The 21,304-nt window shown below is 39.6% G+C and overlaps 1 protein-coding gene across 5 annotated transcripts in view; it reads left to right on the top strand.

The window, feature by feature from the left end:
• Positions 1 to 21,304, top strand: part of DOCK8 (dedicator of cytokinesis 8) — a 223,965-nt gene that overhangs the window by 14,242 nt on the left and 188,419 nt on the right. Inside the window, exons 4-7 of one of the 5 annotated variants that reach the window (XM_032477777.1) lie at positions 2 to 50; positions 2,618 to 2,735; positions 2,859 to 3,027; positions 6,243 to 6,402. Coding sequence is in view for 1 of the 5 variants with exons in the window: in XM_032477775.1 (XP_032333666.1) it covers positions 9,514 to 9,566 (53 nt within the window). In the remaining 4 variants the exon portion in view is untranslated. Of the gene's footprint in view, position 1; positions 51 to 2,617; positions 3,028 to 6,242; positions 6,403 to 9,315; positions 9,567 to 10,459; positions 10,730 to 21,304 lie in introns of those variants that run through there. The other 4 variants (XM_032477776.1, XM_006192725.3, XM_032477775.1 and 1 more) reach the window with 4 other exon arrangements.

The following is a 21,304-nucleotide window of genomic DNA, read 5'->3' as shown; positions in this document are numbered from 1 at the left end:
GGATGCCAGGTTGAAGCACACCCCAGCTGGGAGAGTATTTGCCATTAAAGGTAAGGTGGAGTTTTGATCAATATCTTGGGCTAGATATTCTGGTCTCAGGCTTGAAACTATGTTTGCAAAAAGAACTTTGACCTAAGAGTAAGAGAAAAGTCACAGGGCCTGCCCGTGTTCCCATATGAGACTGACAAAGATTATTTGCACTGAGTGCACTTTGAAGAGGCAGTGGGAAACCATAATAAAGATGTGCTTTGATTCCATTTACCAGCCATACACTCATTGGGAATGAGTTACATGAGCATTTACATTAATATATTCAGTTTTTATATTTTAAATAATTTTTAATTTTTTATCGAGTTATATAATTGGTTGTACAGTATTATATGTTTTAGGTGTGCAACATAGTGAGTCATAATTTTTGTAAGTATACTCAGTTTTTAAAAAGTTTATTGCTGAACAATGACCTGGTCCTGGAAAGAGAACCACATCAGGATCCTAAATTCCTAGTATGTCTGCTCATACAGATTACTTATATTTTATCTGCCATTTCTTCAAGCTGTCCTTCTCAACTTTTAAAATAGTCCAAGCTAAAACTTCAGCTGATAAAAGGTTTTAATCTTACACCCTTTAGGAATATTTTCATTTTACTTGGTGACTCTCAAACAACTTTGGTATATAACAGAGTCACTTGGAGACCTTGGCTGACTTATAGAGGTCTATGTTGCATTCTACTTCAATGAATCTGGGCTCCTATGTTTGTTCTTAGTTCTCCAGGTAATTCTGATCCTCTCAAAATTTGAGAACTTCTGTCTTAAAAGACATAAATTGTTAGTGGGTGGGAAATAGGTTTGGGGGCATGGCAATCATAGTGCCTGAATCCAACACCCATGTTGTAAGAATTCTAGAGATCACACAGATAAACTGTGCCATAGTATTGTATCTAGTCTGTGGTGCTGCCCAGGCAGTTGTGTGCAAGGATGAGGGGCCTCTGAGTCAGGCAAAAGAACCACCATGCAGCCTGCTCTTCCATCTTCCGAAAGAAGGTGCTTGTCATGGTGTGTGAATTGTTAACGGTAATATATGGGGCATGGGGTGAAGTGAAGTGGAAGACATAGAAGAACATTGAAATGGGAATAAAAGCACTTCAAAAGTTCATAATAACTTTGATCTGGTGCTGACAGGCTTCAGGGGCCAACAAAATTTCTGAAATCCTATAAACTTACCTGTTTCTGTTTTTTTTCCAAATGGCTCAAGGTAGTAGGGGAGATCATAGTCACTTAAAGAAAGATACCCTGCTCTGGTAACATATTACTTAAAAGGGTGGATATAAATCAATAAGAAAAACTCTAAGGCTTTAATAGGCAAATGGGACAAGATATAAATAGACGCAAAAGAAAAACACAACTATGTAATGAAATAACATAGAAAAATATTCAACTCCTTTAACTAATAAATACATAAATAAAATATTTTAAAATTTATTTTTAGCCAAGCAAACTTGCAAAAATTAAAAATAAATGCTTGTATTAGTGAAGGTATAATGGAAAGTTCTCATATACATTGGTGATAAGTTGGCACAAACTAACAAAACCCAAAATTATGTTTGTAATGTTTATTTTTTTAACTTCTTTTTGAAGAATTTTCAAATTTACAGAGCAGACACTTTTGTATCCTCTTCACCTAGATTGACTAATTATTTTGTTAATTTATTGTTATGATTTGAAATTTTAATATTTCTAATATTTTTGTCATTGTCATCATCATTAATGACCATCTGAAATTAAGTTGCTGACATCATACTGTTCTGCCCTTTGCCATAAATACTTCAGCGTGTACCTCCTAAGAATAAGGACATTCTCTTATGTGACCACTGTGCAAGTATCAAATTTAGGAAATGTGGTTTTGCTGCCATGCTATTATCAAATACACAGTCAGGATGCAGACTTTGCCGGTTGCCCCGGTAATTTTATTTACAGTATTCTCTCCCTGATCCACGACCCGCTCCAGGGTCCCTTATTGCCTATACTCACCGTGTTTACTCTCTTCTAATCTGTACGAGTTCCCAGCCTTTCTTTGTCTTTCGTGACACTGACATTTTTTTAAAGACTGGCAGTTGTTTAGTTGACTGTCCCTCAATTTAAGTTTGTCTACTTTTCCCTCATGATTTCATGCAGGCATTTTTGGCAGGAGTTTATAACTTTTGACCTTATAAATTCCACTTCTGGGAATCTGTTATGAGGAAATAATAGTAAACATATAAAAACAGTTTTAATGTTTTATCTTTATGTGGTGATGGATGTTCACTCCCCTTATTGTGGTAATAATTTCATGATGTATGTAAGTCAAATCATTATATTGTATACCTTAAATGTACAGTACTGTATGTCAATTACATTGCAATAAAAGTAGGGAAAAATCCAATTTATATGACTTCAAAGCAACACAAATGCCAGATAATGATGGAATCACAATCACACTCTCTGAGAGCGTACTCTATGACCAGCAGTATGCGCTGTGCTTTGTGGGCATTATCCTACTTACACTGAAATGAAATGAGAGTGGCAGCCTTAGTGCCTACCCAATAACTACTCTCCCCTGTGTCCCTCTTTTGTTTTGGCAGCTCAGGAGAATAAATTAGAGTACTTCTAAGCCAAACATGATCACCTACTTCTGTCTCTGGATACTATTTCCCCACTTCCCTTGTAGCCAAGGAGCACCAACTGACCCATCTCTAGCTGGTGAGTACTAAAGGCAGGTTTCCTGGAGGACTTCTGAGAAAGTCAGAACTTCACATGGTGAAAGCCTTGGCCCCCTTTTTTCTTCCTTCTTGGGATGCTGGTGTGTGCTGTGGCCGATCGGAGTCATGGGAGCCAGCCAACTTGTAGCCGTGAGGTCACTGAGAGGGACAACCAACGTGACAAGGCCGGTGTGCTGAGGATGGCAGAATGGAGGAATGGAGAGAACCTGGCTGCTTGACTGCATTGCTGAGTTGCTGACCTAGGTCTAGAGCTCCTTCCTTGGTTTATTTGGGTAATAAACTTAGAGATTAAACTACTTTCATTTAGACTTTTAGTTATTTGCTTCTGTAGACATTTTGGCTAATGATAATAACAGGAATAATTATATGTCACTTACTAGAAGAGTTTTATGTTACTTAATCTCTATAACAATCCTGGGAAGAGGTGCCACTATTAACCACATTTTACATGTGAAGAATGTCAACTGTAGACTAAAATAAAAGCCCACCACTAAGTCACCCCAAGGTAGATCAGAACTCAACTTTTCCCTCTGCAGGGACAGCAGAAACTAAGGGAAGGAGAGAGTACAACATTTAGTGGATGCCTGGGAAACTGCCCAAACAGAAAAATAAACCAAGGAATGGATCGTTGATTCTTTAGGGAGAAGATGGTAGACTGATAGAAAGTGGGTAAAGAGGCAGGGATGATACTTATGTGGGGGCACTCCAGTGAGGAGCAGAAGTAACCAAATCAGAGGACCAGCACCTGGCTTTCTCTCCTCAACAAATCCTCCCTCTCTCTATGCGATATGACTTTGGGAAAATTGCCTAAGTCCTCCTGTAAAGAACTGTTTATTTCTTCATTAATGTCTTGTGTGGGTATGCTCAGGTTGAGGAAGACAGGGATGGCAGTGCCAGATGTGGGAGACATAATCCTTACCACCCTGTGCCCATACTCTACTAGACAGTCCTTATTGTGGATTGTCAGGTGGCAAGAGATAACCTCCAAGAGACAATGACCTACATACAGAAAAAGCAGTCACTGTTTGGTGGTTTTCATAGCCTTTGGGATGAAGTCTGAATTCTTTAACAAGGTCCTCACATTCAGGTCCTGCCTACCTTCAGAGCTTCATTTCTCACCACTCCACTCTGCATCCCTGGGCTCCATAGTTTTCATCCCTGGCATGCACAGTGGTGTCTCCTGGATCCCTGCCTTTGCATGTAGTGCTCCTTCTGCCTAGAATAGCCTGAATGCACTTTTCTCCATCGAGTGAATGTTTACTTGTCATTTAAGACTAGTTCCCATGTCACAGGGTCAGCAAAGTCATTCTTCCTCAGCGTCAATTTCTCTGACAACACCCTGTCCACAAGAATAAATCATTTCCTGTCTATGCTTCCTCACTCTCACAGTTTTGTGCAGCAAAAATTTCTGTATTGTCCCGTAGAACTCAAGCCTCTTCTTTCCTTGGTAACAGGTATCTTGTTCCTAGACCATGAGTTCTGGGAAGTCAGGGAACAAGTATTATTAATCCTTTTGCCCCTAATAGCGTTTAGTTCAGAATCTGACATATGGGAACCACTTGGAAAATGTTTGGGGGATTAATGGAAGGCACACAAATAATAATGAGGGAATTCATTCATTCATGAATTAATCCAAGGTCCTTTAATTACAAAACGTGCTATGGTATGAATATTCCTATTGAATATGAAACAGCATTTACCTTAGAATATAGCCTAACTCCTACATTTAAAATGCTAATATACATAGTAAGATAAATATATAACAGATATATATATACACACACATATGTATAATATTTATGTATACAGTAGTTCTCCCTTATCCAAAGGGGATATGTTCCAAAATCCCCAGTGGATGCCTGAAACTGTAAGATAGTATTGAACCCTGTATATACTATATATTTTCCTAAGTACACATATTTGTGATACAGTTTAATTTATAAGTTAGGCTCAATATGAGATTAACAATGACTAATAATAAAGTAGAACAATCATACAATATATTGTAATAAGTTATGTGAGTGCTAACGCTCTCAAAATACCTTAGTGCACAAATTTAACGCCTTCCATATTTATAAGCACTTATCATGTACTGTGGCTGTTACTTTTGCAGTTTGAAGTATGATAGCAAAACCAGTATGAATTTCTTTTTCCTTCTTCACAATTTCAAGGATAGAAGATTCATTCTTAAGATTCATAGATCTTAGCAATCTCAGCATATGATGTTTTTTCTTTCCTTATTAATTTGAGAACTGTCACCTTTTCACTTGAAGCACTTTACGGCTTCTCTTGGCATATCTGGATTGCCAGATCACTACTCTTGTGCTTTGTGGTAAAAAAAGTAAAAAGGGCTACTTGAACACAAGCACTGTGATACCGCATATGATAACCAAGACGGCAAGTAAGTGACTGTGGAGCAGATATGCTGGACAAAGGGATGATTCACGTCTGGGCTGGGAAGGAGCAGGACAGCAGGAGATTTCATCATGCTACTCAGAACAGTGTGCAATTTAAAACTTATGAATTGTTTATTTCTGGAACTTTCCATTTCATTTTCAGACCATGGTTGACCAAGGGTAACTGAAACCATGGAAAGTGAAACTGGATAACGGGCACTAATGTATATATATTAAGGGAAAGTTTCTTAATTTTTATTCTCCATAGCACTTGTCACTATCTAATATATTTCATATTTACGGATTTCTTGTGACAACATGAGAAACGAAGTGGAGAAAATTAGAAACTCCAAATTCTAATATCTGAGCTATGGCTGGCTTTAAATACTAGCACAGAAATCTTTCTGTTTCGGTCCTCAATTATAAGACTATAGAAAGACATTTACTTGCTAGTAATAATCCACGTGTTAGTTTGATTTCTCAACCTAAGAAATAAATCCAAAACAGGACTGGAAGATATTATAAAATGGCACAGCTGAAAAACTCAAGCAGTAAAAAAGGCTTTTATTTCCTTTTGAAAGAAATGTGAACTTGGCCACTTTCATTCAAGTTCACTTCAACGAGTATGTATTGAGTGTCGCCCTCTGTTCAATACTGGATCAGCTCTTCATTCATTTATGCAACATGAACTCATTGAACACTGACTTTGTACCAGGCATTATTCTAGGTAATAGAGATAGAGTAACAAATAAAACAAAATCCCTGCACTCATGGAACTTATATTCTAGAAGCATGAGGCAATAAACACACAAATAAATAATATATATAGTATGTTAGATAGCAAGAAGTGCTATGGAGAAAAACAAAGGAAGGGTCAGAATTAGGGAAATGGGCATTACAATGTTAAATAAATGGTCATAGAAGGTGGCGTTTGAATGAAATCTGATGGAGGTCTTGAATGTTTTGGGAAATAAGGGAAGAAATGTGCAAATGTCACCCATTTGCATTCCACTAGGCTATGTTTACTGGTAGTGACCTATTTAACTAATTAAAGGGCACAGTCAGACTGAATGAGATACTCTTTTTCGCAGAGGTGAAAGTTGACAACTGGACTCAAACTTTGAAGGATGGGCAGAGTCTGGATGTGATGTTGGTGAGGATGGTAGGAAGAATGACATGAGTAAAGAAGGCCCTCAGGCAAGAAGACCACTGATTTCTCCAGTTGGAGATCTTCCTTGCTTCAACAGAGAGGTAAGGGACAGAGTTATTACATGAAGTGGAAAAGTCACCATAAGCCAGTAGGAGAAGGTCACATTTGGTCATGGAGGCTATTGGAAGCCACTAAAGTTAATTGAGCAGGGAAGAAACATGATAAAACAAATGTTTTAGTAAAATCAATACAGTAGTAGAGTCAGATTCAGTTGAAATAAGGAGACACTACAAGAAGGAGCCATTTAAAATCTTATTTTTGTTATCCAGACACTAATTTATAAGAGTTGGGCCAGAATGGAAGTAGTGAGAAGAGTGGTGTTTATAAGGAGAGATATTTATAAAGAATACATGACAGGCTTTGGTAGCTGATTAGTTCTAAAGGGTAAAGAAGAGGAAAAAGTTAGAGCTGACACATTATAAAGAGGTGAGCAGATGATGTCATTCGAGTACCAAGGACACTGTGATCCAAACTGAGTGTGACTCGCTCAGGATCACACAGTCACTGAAAACCTGAAGCTAGAACCCAGATTTCCTGTTTTCCCCATCCAGTACATGACTCTAAAGTTTTAAACTGGCAACTGGGAAATAGTGCCCCAACAGGAATGGGTGATTATGGAGGCAAGCTTACAGCTGGGTAGAGGAGATAGAGCATTTCAGTTTCATGATTGTGGAGTTTAAAGATATTCAAGGGAAAATATCTGGGAGATAGGAAAAAATGTAGGACTGGAAATGTCCTGTACAAGTCTGTGATCTTGGGCCAGTCACTTAACCTCTCTGAGCCTCAGTTTCCCCAGTTGCAAAGTGAGGATAATGTTATTACTTAAGGGTTGTTATTAATTAATTAACTATTGATATTTGTAAAGGGCTTAAAACAGGCCCTGGTACAAGGTAAGTGTTACTTGTTTGCTGCAAAAAATGAGATGCAATGTAAGGAAAGAGATTGGTTTTCTGGGGAAGTAAGAAGAAGATTTGGGGCAAACTACAGGAGAATTTGGGATAATTGATGTAATGTCTGTCATAGACGTCAAGGGAGGAATTTTATGAAGGTGAGAAAATCAAATGGCACAAAGATGCAGAGAAGGAGGAAGGCCAAGAGACGTCATAAGGTGTGGAAGGAAGGAAGGAGGCCTTCCAGAGTAGGCTTTGGACAGAGGGGCAATGAGGAGAGAAGTCTTAGAGGGAAATAGGAGGGAGTGAGAAAGGGAAGCAAGGCACTTAGTTATTTTTGAAGTTACCCAGCGATCTGTGATTATACCCAAGAACAGATAAAGTTTAAAAATAGGCACTTGCCACATTAGTAGATCACACATTCATGGTGAATTATTAAAAGGCTGTTAAGGAAATTTTGAGTCCTTTCTCCATCATTTCTAAGCAGGGAATTGACTGGATAGAAGATAATGATACTGGCCTTACTTTCATAGTTAGGTACCAAATGCTATGTTGAATGATTTAAATGCAGCATGGGCTGACATAGATGGGAGATTTTAAGATTCTTCCCATACGCACACACAAAAGAGGTTTCCTTGGTTGCAAATTCTGAAAATTTGAGATGTTCTCATTACACTGTGTGGACATTAGTATATTTTTTCTCTGTATGAGTGTATGTCACAAACATTCAGAAACTGAGAGAAGCCCATCTGAAAGGCTGACAGTACAGAGTGGATTGAAGACTCTAGTGTAAACATTTTTCTACAAATCATCAATTTGTTCCTATTTAAGAAGTTCTTATTGAACTGTTCTCTTAGTATTTTTTATGTAAATGTTTGCTTAGAAATTCCAGTGTAGTCAACATACCTGGGAGAATTTTGAAGGTCAGAAACTCCACATTTCTAAGAGCTTTCTTTCCTTTGGATCTCATTTCATAGCCTATATACTGTTAGACTTAGACCTTTGTCTTATACTATGCTTAAGGGCATTGATACATGAAGAGGGCAGGAGAGTTACCTAACCAGTTCTGAAGAGTTACTAAACTACCTGAGACAGCTGAAACCAGAGAAAGAAAGGTCATGGGCAAGAGACAGAATTCAGTTCTCAGGTATTTTAATATTAGGTCATAAGTTAGGTTCCATTGGACCAGCACTATCCAATAGGAATATAATGATCTACATATGTGATTTTAAATTTTCTTTAATGTGTCCGTTTTAAAGAGGGAGGAACAAACAAGTGAATTTCACTTTAATAATATTTACCTAATACATCCAAAGTATCATTTTAACATGTGATAAATATAAAAATCATTGACAAGATATTTTGCATTATTTTTTTCTGTACTGTCTTCAAAATCCTGTGTGTATTTTATACACTCAGCACATCTCAATTCAGACTAAGCATAATTTTAAGTGGTTAATAGCCACATGTGGTTAGTGGCTACCATATTGGACAGTAGTGTAGCTTTGAACCAAACATATCTCCGTTTCTTGTTTTTTGGGTAAGTTGACAAACAAACGCATTGCACAGAGAGTGCTCTAGCATAGTAAAACTTAGAGCAAGCCAGTAAACACGGACTTCCACTCTCGTGAGCATTGGAACTTTTCTTACTTCTTTCTTGAGTTTGGGGCTGGACTTAGTACAATTCTCAGTCTGAAACTTTTCTTTTCTTTTTTTTTTAATTTAATCTGCCTTCTCTCGAGCATGGTGTGAACTCTTAATAAGGCCTAGAGCAAAGAATTCCAGGGTTGGTTTCCCGACCTCGCCAATTCTGCGGGGCGGGCGGAAGGCGCGCGTTTCCAGCTCTTGCCCACAGGCCCTGGCAGCCTCTCAGCTTCGGGCAGATGGAGTTTCCGGCGTCGCTCAGTGGTCGCCGGGTCATCCGCCCGCGCTCCTTTCTGCCTGAGGTAAGGGCCTCAGGAACAGCGCGCTGACGGTCAGAGCATCCGGAAGGCAGTTCCGCGGTGGTCCACACCCTCCTCGCGCGCTACTCTCTGCGTGTCAGGCCAGGCGCCGGGTGGCAAGGCTGGCCGCCGCAGCTCTGAGGTTGGGCCCTCCCCCGGGTGATTTCAGCCCCGAAGGTGCAAATGCGGAAGTTTCCAGCGGCGACTGACAGATGAGGCTCGCGCCCCGCTCGGCATGCGCTGCAGCGGCTCTGAGCCGCGCGGGGCCCCAGCTGTGCGCATCCCGCGACCCTAGGGGCCGACGAGCCGCCGGCGCGCGATGGCCACGCTGCCCAACTCAGAACGCCGCGCGTTCGCGCTTAAGATCAACAGGTAAGACGCGCCCCGCAGCGCGGCGCACTCGCGGCCGCACGGCCCCGGCCCGTGGAGCGTGGCGCTGGGGCCGCTCCGGGAGCCTCCGCCGGCCGAGACTATGGGAGTCCCGGGGGCGCGTCCGAGACCCAGGGGTCACCGGGGCCCCAAGGCGGCTGGGGTGGGCCAGCTGAGCGCGGATGGCCTGCACGCTGGGCTCAGCCAGCCCCTCTCCAAGAATCCCAGCCTTCACGGTTGCCCTGAGCCATCAGTGTCCCTTCCCAGATCAACCTCTCCAGTCACCCCAGTGCCGCCTCTCCCGCGCCGCCCTCTGGGTTCTGACAGGTGGCTGGGCTCGGGAGTATGAAGGGCGCAGGGTTAGCAGTGCCGGGCACGCCACGGAGTTTCTTATAAACTGCACCTTTCTTTGAGGATGCTCTGAGAAGGGGCAAAAGAAGTGGTTGAAATGAGAGTTTTTGCTGTGAGGCAGCTGCTTCAAGACTTCTGTTGTCTGAAGAGGGCTCTTTTCCCTCTCGTTTTATTTTTCCAGAAAAAAGTTTGGCTCCTGCTGACATCGCTATTTTTATTCCCTGGTCCAAAGGAGCCATGAAGTGGAAAAAGTGATTTTTTAAATTCTCCCTTTAAACAAACAAAAAAGGAATGGCCCGTGGCTGACATTTTTACATTTCCAGCGCTCCCGGCAAAGAACCAAGAACATGGATCCAACTCACCATCCAATTCATAATCAAAATTGCACAAACTAAATGTAAGCACATTTACTGCTCAAAGTTCTCACCGGAGGTGCTTTAACTGCATTTTTTTCTCCACTGAAAACTGCTGACAAGTGTTTGGAGACATTTTTGTCTTGCCCTGAGAAATCTAGACTGTCTGGTTAAAAGATAATATGAAATTCATCCTGAAGGGGCAGCTTATTATTTTACTGCCCTCACTGCTCTAGGATTTGTTAGTCTTTGAGCTGAGCCTATGAAAGGCTAGTTCCACGGTACATTTTTGTGCTGCTGGAGTGTAAAGAGGTTTGAGCGAACGGGAATTAGAAGCCCGGAATAATACGGCAGTAAGGACTTCCAGAGGACGTATTCAGCTTTATTGGCGATTTTATTTCCACCTGTTGTGTAGCTGTGAGCAAACCATTCCTCTTACCTTATTATTTCTTCATCTTTAAAGTGAGTCTAATTATTATTGTGTACTGTATATGAATGTTGGAGGCCGAAAGTTACTGGTCAAAGGGCATAAAGTGTATCGGGGATTTCCCTATGGGTTTTGTTGTTGTTGTTGTTGTTGTTGTTGTTTTCTGCCTTAGGTTTCCTGCCTGTTGCCATGCAGGAGGGGCAATTCGTTTGGGGGTTGTGGGGAATGAAACTGAAGTTATTGATGGATGTACCACTTGCCACAGCTGCTGCTCTACCGTCTCTGTAAATTTTAGGTCAGGTAGTATGACTCTGACAGAAAGATGTTAGAACTTGGGGTTGGGTGGAGTTAACCTGAGGAGAGCAGTGGGACCTGCACTAATCCCTAAAGGCAATCTTGAAAGCTGCAGAGGGCTTGGTGTAGCCTGGGGGTCAAGAATAAAGGCCCTGGCTGGAATCAGATCTGCTTGCAGATTGGCTCTCTGCTCCAGACTAACTGTGACAGTGGACATGCTATTTAACCTCTCTAAACTTTGGGTTTTTTATATGTCAAGTGGAGCTAGTCATAGTACCTACCTCATATGACTGTTGAGAGGATTAAGTGAAATAATATGTGCAAAATGCATGTAGTGTCTGGCTCAGAATAAATATTAAATAAATGTTAGCTGGCCTCGTCAACATTACCATCAGCTTCATCATTGTCATTATCATCTCCATTGCCACCATCTTTACGATCCTAAGAAAGGAAAGTAGGAAGGAAAGCTAAAGTTGGAGAACTTCCCATACAGAGACCAGTTTGGGCTGGATATGATGATGCCATTAGCAGGTTGCAGCTGCCTTGGGGTGGATGTCCTCCCTTTTATGTCTTCCATCTCTGTGCTGGAAATACTGGACACATTCAGTGGAACAGAATGTGTGATGCAATCTGACCAAGAAGAGCCCCACTCAAGTTAAGTAAAATCTAAAAGATTCCCTAATCCTCAGGCAAAAATCAGGGTTGGATATTCCTGTTTTGAGGGGTTCTATTTTCCCTTTTGAAGCATTTTATATGTTTGGGTAGAAAAGGTATGCTAAGGAACTTGGCAGAAATTATTATTCGAAAGAGTGGATTAATAAGGACATACCTAATATTAACATAATATTAAAATTTACTATTCATTTGTTTGTTTACTATGTCCCAGACACTGTGTTATGTATGTAATGGGGTATATCATTAAGTCATGCAAAAACCCCATGAGATACACCTTAAGTCTCATACAGAAGAGGAAAATGAAGCTTGGAGATATAGTTGCACAAGGCCATGTAATTTGTTCAAGGCTGTGCAAACAGCAGTGGCAGAGCTGGGATTACAAACTGCTCCAAAGACTGTGTTCTTAATTCGACATGTGCTATTTTGATCCATGCTTCCTAAGAATTTCCTTTAAAAGCAAGGAGGGAATTAATTTTTAAAAAAAATATCATTTCAGTAGCAGCAAATTGTTCTGATCCATGTTTAATAAGTAAACAAACTAACAGTATGATGTTTTGCAATTTTGGAGTAGGAAAAGAAAATATTTTCCCTTGCATGCCTATCTACTATTTTTTCTAATAGATTAGCTTACAGAAGTAAGACACTGTTGAAATATGGCCATCAGTACATTCAGCATGGGTTTATTTTTTTTCACCTTTATGCCCCAGTGATACAAAGTATCCGCTACAAGTGTTGGTGGGATAAAATCATTGTGCTTCCTATTAAAAAAAATTCAAATCTGATGTATTAAAAGTTTTATTTGTAAAGAGCTCAGTTCTGGGCACACCAGCCTTCAGAAAGAGTGAGCTGACTACCTCACGGTAGGAAAAGAATGTTTCCCACTGTTCCCAAATTCTGTGGCTTCCTGCAAGCAGCATTGCCCAGTTCAGGGGCAGGCAAAGCGAAGCTACCGGTATCCATTTCCTCATGATTGCTGTAGCTCTTTCATCCTCTTAATGAAGCCTAAATTTCCAGGTGTTGGAAATCATTGCAGGACTTTTTTGGTTTCCTTTTGAGCACCAAGTGCAATTGTCTGATGTGACTGTATGACTTGTTACAGTTAAACATTTCTCTAGAACCCACAGCTCAGGGAGATATTAGAGAAAAAATCCACCATTGAATTTTTCTGAGCTGGAAGAGTAAAATTTAATTTCTCATAAATGTTAGGTATTTGTCTTCATTTCAGTTTAATTGTCACTGACTTCCTGTGCACAAAGGAATGACTAGATCAGAGTTAGGCAGTTCATAATAATGTTTGCATTGGGGATTTCAGGCAATGCTGCATTAAATATCATAATACAGTCCTTTTATGAGTGCCAAGTTTTATTAACTACCTCTTTCTCCTACTAGCATATAGGGCTTTCATATATAATAAAAATGAGTATTACTATTCTGAAAACTCATTAAACAAAATTGTAGTATCCTTCAAACACAGAACAGATGTAGATCTAGATTAACTGTTAAAGTAAAGTAAGGATCTTGAGTAAAGAACAGAAGTGCAGAATTCAGAAAAAAACAGTAATGGGTCCAACAGACATTCCGGATTGGAAGGAATAAATAATGATAACTTGTGCTTATATAATGCTTACCCTAAGGCAGGTATGGCTCTAGAGCTCTACATGTCATAACTCATTCACCCCTGGGAGAACGAACAATTACTATCTCCACTTTACAGATGGAGAAACTGAACACAAAGCAGTTATGAAACTGTCCAGAGTCACAGCAGCTAAGGGCAGAGCTGGGATTCACATGCACTCAACCTTGATCCAGAATCCTCTCCTTTAACCACTAAACACCATGCTGCCATCTCAGTTTTGTTTTTAAATAACAATAAGATAAGTAATAGTTTTATAAGTAAAATTTAACTAGTTAGTATGTGCCGAATCTTGTGCTAAGAACTTTACATACCTTCCTTTCATCATTGTAGAAAAGGAAAAAATGTAATGCGTAATAATTGTCATTAAAGTGATTTTATGGAAGATAAAAACAAGATCCAAGAAGACAGATTGCATTCAAGAACAATCCCAATAATTTGAGGCATAAAGAATAGAACAAAATGAAGGTATTGAACTTTTCCTAGGAAGTGTTTGCTAATTTTGTCTGCAAAGATGATGCAGTCTTTTCATGCAAAGGTGTAAAAGGTGTAAAAGGATGCAAAAGTGTAAAAATATATGTAATCATATGTATAAATGTGTGTCTGCAGTGAAACGGTACTATTCTTTAGTGGTGATGGCAGAACAGGGCGTGGGTCCTTTCAGGAATTGCCATTTGTCTGACGTGTTCTAGACCAAAGACCACAAGAAAAAGCTTCAGGCAACTGAACTCAAAATTTTGGTCTTTCACATTCAGAATCACTTTTTTTTTTCTTCAGATTCTTGGAAAAGCTCCACTTGAACTTCAGGTATCTAGTTCAATTGAAAGGCCCTTCTGCCAGGGCGAAATTTTCAGTTGGAGTTCTTTGAGCTCTGATAGTTCACATGTACATGCAGAGCTAATGTTTACTTCTGCATGGAAAAGAAAATATAATTACATCATGTGGTTACCTAGGGAGATGGTGAGAGCTCAGGGGACCAGAACTACCATCTCAACTCCCCACACAGAGCTAGTGATGGAATCAGATGATATTAAAAGCACCTCAATTTGCCATCCTCTTTAACAGGCAGGAATGTGACAATACTCAGACTTCTTGCTGGAGAAAGGCTAAGAAAAAAAGGTGTTTAGTTCTTTTCAGTGGTGAACAACCAGGTGCTTATGTTTTGGTCAATAACAAGGATTAAAGCAACAGGAATGTGCTCTCCCTGTTCTTCCTTCAAACGCTCAGTCTAATTTACCACCAGTCAGCACCTGCAAAGGTTCTCTAGACTCTAGGAAAATACAACAGTTTACATAGTTATGGTTAAGCATGGTCCCTGTGCTTCTGGAGTTTGCACCTTAGTAGTGCAGTTTGCTATATTGACAGGTTGGAGGTACACAGAATAAAAACAGAATAATATGTCTGAAAGTGTATACACAAAGGCATCTGTATACAGGGGTGTGATGAAATCAAACAAACTGGTAAAGTCGGCCTAAGGTATAAGACCATTATATCATTTTCTACTGTGTTCAGATCAAATGCAAGATTAGAAAAGGAGAAACGGTAATGGCAGAACCAGAGTTTTTCCTGTCTTCTATCCTTTCATCTATGTTCATCATTAAAAGTAGGAAAGTACAACAAGCAAACATTTCTATCACCCATTAAGTCACAGCTGTTAACTTTTGGATGTACATCCTTCCATTTTTACAAAAATGAGATCATATTTCACATACTGTTTATGCTGTACTTTTTACTTTTAAAAATATGAATGACTCTCCATGTTAATCAATGTAAAGCTATATTATAATTTACATAGGCTGTGTAAAATTGTGTTGATTGGATATACAATGATTTATTGCATCAATTCTCTATGATTGGGTCTGAAGACAGACAGTTTCCACTTTTTTATAATAATGGACAGAGCTTGATGGAACAGTCTTATGCACATTTTTACGTGCAAATATTTCCTTAAAATTTCTATGAGTGGAACTGATTACTCAAAGGAGAGAAACCTTTTTCAAGCTTTTGATACACACAGCCAAATTGTTTCCCAGAAAAATGATACCTATTTACACTCCCACCAGTGGTCCTAAGAGCGCTTGTTTCCTCACATTCACACCTGCTGCCTGTTTTTATCATTCTTTTAAATCTTTATTGGAAATCTTGACCTCTTCTCTTAAATATCTTACCTCTTCCTGTTCAGCTTGTCTCCCAGATCCCTGCATGACCTCCAAAGTCATTTGTTAGGGATTAAAATAGTTTTGCATTTCTCCTTTTTCCTTTGCTTTATGTACAACTAAAAGTGGCAGTAACCTTTGTCTTTCTCACTGTCTGTGTCTGTTCGTTAAATAGGTGGATTAATAATAAAGGTAAATTGTTCTAGCAACTTAGTTCTTTTTTGATTCTGGTTTAGACTCTGGTTGGCCACACTTTAATTTGCTTTTATGTTGCTTAATGATCTAAAATTGTACCTGCCCTTCCTTTGCATAAACTCTAGCAATTTTAAATGAAATAATAAATAGAAAAATCAAGATCCCTTTTCCTCACAAAACAAGATACCAGGTGACATAGCTCACTGTATGAGTTTTCCCTTGGATCAGAGTACAGAAAGATGGGGTTCCTTCACACTTTTTTGAGTTCCTCTTCCTCCAGGATTGGCTTTGGGGCTAACACATGTTAGTATTGCTCTGCTCAGAAACCTCAAAAGCCTTCAGGAGATCTATCATTCTCATTGGACAGCGGGTAAGATTCATCATTCTTCCGTAGAAGAGGCCAAATGTAAAAATAGCAGAAGGTTACCTAGTGATATTCAGGCTAAACTGGAACTAGATTGAGGAATGAAGAACTGTAAATAATCCACCCCTTCATCTTCCTCCCATCTCTTGACTTTCGAGCACATGGATAAGTTAGTAGGCTTGTAAATCCTAGGCTGGTTAGTTTGATCATTATTAATTCATTCATTGACTCCAGCTGTTAATGGTCAGTATGTTCTAAGTGCTGTGCTGGGCCCTGGAAATACAAAGATAAGCAAGTCATGGCCCTGCTGGCAAGGAATGAGACATTAACCCACAATATGGACCAGAAAAGGACGGAGCCATCCCTTGCCACCTAGCCCTCCCTCCAGGTATTGTGTATTGCAAGTGGTTATCTTTGGGGACATGCCACTTATTCCAAGGATACTAGCATTATCCAGAACAATTTTGAAAATCCTTTTAGAATTACTTTCACAGAGTGGAGTACATTTATTTTAAAAAAGTAAATCAATGGTATGAAATTTTTTTCCTTTGACAGAGAATCTGCTCTTTTTTTCTTGTTTGAAAAGTTCAAAAATGTAGAAAATACAGATGATAACATAGCAAGTACCTAAGGGCCCACTGACCACCAGAATTAACAAATGATAACATTTGGTCACTTTTACTTTCGATATTTTTAAATGAAAAAAAGAACATTACAGATAAATTTGAAGTCCCCCTTTGTTCTACTCGCCCATTCTGTTCTCCCCTCTCCTCCTTAAGGGGCCAGCATTATCACCAACATGTACTTTTATTGTGTGTATGTGTGTGTGTGTGTGCACGTATCTGTAAACAATATGTTACATGGTTTCTGGAATGAGCCAAAGTCTTTAACATTCAAGCAAGCCTGTTAAATTAAGTAATATCAGTTTGAGTTAAAGACAAGAAGTGACTATAAAGTAATGGAGCCACTTTTTTAGTCTCTTCAAGTGGCTCTGAAGGCAGTTGCAAAGAGAACTTCCAAGAGTGATTTCAGGAAAACAGCTCCATCAGGATAAATTGCACGGCACTTCTTGTGTGAAATTATAAAGAACAATAATTATTTAGATGTGTACATTCTGGTAGTGTTTTTCAGTCACTCCTTACATTATAGTCACATTACTCATTTCCTAGAATGGCCAGGAAATTTTTCAAAAAAAATTTTTTTTCTCTATCAGATGAATGAACTTATGATTTGCATTTGACCTGAGATAAATAGTTAGGTCACTAACATGTTTACTTTTACAGAATATGATTTTAAGAGCACAGAATAAAGATTTTGTCTTATTGCCTGGACATATGATTAGGGAAAGAATGAAGATTAGCAAAAGAGGTTGTGGCACTTGCTCAAAAATCTTTATGTGGATATTTTGGCCTTGGTAAAACCGAGTGGTTAGGCTGGATTCTCCCCTGTTTGTTCAGGGAGATGTGGTTCCTCTGCTGTATCTTACCTCGAATTAGACAAGATGGGAAGAATGGACATGAATAGAAATGCTTTTCCCCAAATCTCTGCTCTGCCTTGCTCTGCTCTATGTTGAGTACACAGGGCAGTACTCAGCACAGAGCAGACACCTTTTCTGGTGGAACTGTTTGAGTTCTCTGTACTTAGTTCTCTGCTGGGTACTCTGAACACTCAAGAGAAGTTGGGGTCTCATCAAAAGTTACCCACCTGGGAACCAGGGTGTTAGGGAGGCAGAGGGAAGCTAGTCCTCATGCAGTAATTTCGACTAGAATAACCATGCACTTCCCCTCAGGCTAGTAGAAAAACTTAGGTTCAAAGTCCACTAAAAATGCACTTTATCCTGCTGTTTAACATGAATGTTGTTTCAAGGCAACGGTGTCCGCCTATTCTCTATGGGAACAAAATTGCATTTTCCTGTTAACATTCCAAGTGGTTTGCTTCACCTGCTAATATTTTACTTTTTCTTCCTAAATAACTACCTACTCTCCCAGTAGCCCTTTAGAAGGGGTATCCAATTTGCCAATTGTATTTTGTTTCCTCCCCAGTAATTTCATTCCACTCACAAGAATTTTTTTGATTGCCTATGACTTTCTCAAGGCATTATGAGAGACAGGAAAACAAACCCCCAAACCAACAAATATATGTCCCCAGAACTCAGCAGGAGTGAGCAGATTAACATAGGTGAACACGGGCGATGGTGTTTAATTGTGTGGCCAGGTGAGGGTTAAGGGCAGGAATGGAAGGTTGACATAACTCAGAGGCGAAGGAAGGAGTAGCAGCCCTGGGGGGTGAGGAGGTGAGGCTTCAGCCAGGCCCTGTAGGACGGGGAGGTGATTGACAAGTGAAACTGACATAACAGGAAGGAGAACTGGCAGTGTGCAGAATGGATTGGAAGGGGCTCCTTGAGAGGGATAAGGAGCAGCTGCAGTCATTCCAGTGTGAGGTGATGAGGTCTGGATACGTGGGGTACCGGGAATGGAAAGAAAGGGGACTACATCTACAGACACTTCCAAGGGAATCAGCTGGACTTGAGAAACAACTAAATATTTATTCATTCACTCATTTCATAAATGTGAATTGTCGTCTACTATGTGCCTGGCAGTGTTTGTTCTAAGTGCCGAGGCTCGAGTGGTGAATAAGCGGACAAAGTTCTTGTCCTGAAAGAAGTAATTTTTCAATGGGAAGACAATAAAGAAATAAACCAGGAAATATCAGATAAAATAGGTGCTATGCAGAGAAGTAAAAGGGCCATATCAGGTATGCGGATACTTTGGGTAGAATGGTCAAGTGAGGAGATGACCTCCAGGCCAGGACCAGGCAGGGGAATTAGCACATGCCATGTCCGGGGCAGGAATAAGGCTATCTATTGTGTTGGAAGAAAAGAGGGCCAGTGTGTCTGAGTAGAGTGAATGAGGGGGAGAGTGGTAGAGATGATGAGAAAAGTAGGCAGAGACAAAATCATAAAAAGGCCTTATGAGCCAAGGGAAATGTTTAAATGTTATTCCAAGTGCACTGGGAAGGTTTTGGGAGCAGAGGCATGATGTGATTGGCCTTTGCGTTTAGAAGATCACTCTGGGTCCCCTAGAGAAGCAAAGAGTGGAAGCAAGGTGAGCAGGTTGGAAGTGGTACAGTATCCAGGGAAAGGTGAGAACAGAGAGGGAGAGAAGCAGTCAGCTCTGGGACATATTTTAAAGACTGGGTTGATGGATTAGATGTCGAGGGGAGGACAATGAGAGAAGAAGAGAAATCAAGATGTCTCTGAAGTTGGAGGTATGTGTGGATGTTGATGGTCTTAACAGAAATAAAAAAAGACTGAAGGAGGAACAGGGTTTCAGGCTGAATCAAGAGTTTAACTGGGGACATATTAAGCCTAAGGTATGTATTAGCAATTCAAATGGAATTACCTATTAGGTAGTTTTATTCAGGAACCCCAGGCTTAGGGGAGAGGTCAAAACTGGATATTTAAATGTGCATTGCCCATATAGAGGATATTTTAAAATAATAGGAGGAAGAAAATATTTAAATTATCTTGGTAAGTTTTTTAACAGCCACAAAGCTATAAGAATAGTATGATATCATTTTTTATGGAAGAATAAACATGTATATATCTCCTTATAGAGATTAAATAGATTGATTCATGTGATAGAGAGGAGACCAGAAGCACATGTGTCAACATGTGATAAGTATGTGATAATACCTGGGTATTAGGATTATTGCTGACTTTTGTTTTCTCTTGTGTTTGGTGTGTGTGTATATGTATATTTTCCAAATTTTCTTCAAAGAGTGTTTTTGTATTTGGGTAAAGTAAAGTTTATAAAAGAGGTGACACCAAGATTTCCATTCTGAGGAAATTGGATAGAGATAGTGCCAGTGAGAAATTATGAAATATTAGGAATTTGAGTTAGTTTTAGGAGGATGATTTTGTACTTCTCTGGTAATCTTTAAGAGAATGTGGCCAGTTTCACTTTTCCATATATTTGGTCTCCCTCCCTGTCAGAGAATTTTACTTTTCACCTTATTGAAGGTGATGTGGTCACTTTGAGGTGAGCTTTCAGAGCTAACCTGGCCTTTGTTATGTCATCTCTTCCTTTCTATGTAACGGACAATGTTCCATACACAGACTGATCTGTCAACCTGTGTCCTGGAATAAAGACAAGTAGAGCAGAGCCAAGTTGCTCTCTGGAAGTCTTCATTTTTATAAACCACTAAGATTTTTTGGATTATTTGTTATGACAGCAAAACCAAGCCTACCTGGCTAATAGAGATGAGCATAAAATATACAACATTCTTGATGGCAGTTTAAGATGAGAAACTTGGAGATCAAGATGGGAACTATTGATTAGGAAGTCATCAGTAAGGTGGGGATGGGAATGAAGAATGGAAACATTTTCTACGTAGAAAAGCATCGTGGGAAGAAAAGAGGAATGGGCCCAGGGAGTCACTGCCAGTTGGTACAAGAGAAGAGCTACACAGAGAGGAAGAAGAATGTGGCTGAGATGTGGCAGACTGGGGTAGTATTAGAAAATGGAGCTAACAGGACAGTTAAAGAGGTCAGATGCCAAATTATCAGGACAAAGGAAGAGCTGTTGGATTTGCCTTGACAGTGGCCAGTGTGAACCCCTGAAACAGCAGTTTTAGTGGCGCTGTGGGGAAGGAAGTCGGGTTTCGTGGGTTATGGAGGGAGTCAATGCAGAGGAAATGGAGGAAGCTGGCAGAGACCACTCCTTTCAAAAGTCTGGGTGAGGCAGAGAAGTGGGGCAGTGGTGACCAGAGGCTCTAACATGATTTTGACTTTTACACAAACATAACGTGTAATGTGGAACAGAGGATTCTTGAATCTTAGAAAGCATGCTTTTTTTCCCCCATAAAATAAGTCTAACATGTGAATAAGGATATTTTGAATACCTGATAGTGTCTAATATGTAATAAATTTTGCTTGGCACTAGCAATAAGTAAAATAGTCTACTTATATCTTTGTTTCCTGGGAGATTTTGAAACTCACTGACACTGTCCTGTATTATCTTTAAGTATATGGTAATCTCTCTTTTTTTAAATTTTGTAATTTCTTTGTGTGTGTGTGTATTTATTTACTTACTTATTTTTATATTTTATTATTTTATTTATTTTACAATAACATATTTTTTACATTGAAGTATAGTTGATGTACAATATTATATGTTACAGATATACAATATAGTAATTCACATTTTTTAAAGGTTATACTCCATGTATAGTCATTATAAAATATTGGCTATATTCCCCATGTTGTACAATACATCCTTGTAGCTTATTTTAT

Source organism: Camelus ferus, chromosome 4 (assembly GCF_009834535.1).
Source record: "Camelus ferus isolate YT-003-E chromosome 4, BCGSAC_Cfer_1.0, whole genome shotgun sequence".
Classification (NCBI taxonomy): Eukaryota; Metazoa; Chordata; class Mammalia; order Artiodactyla; family Camelidae; genus Camelus; species Camelus ferus.
Note: the sequence above shows the minus strand (reverse complement) of the source record. Positions and strands in the feature narration are given on the sequence as shown.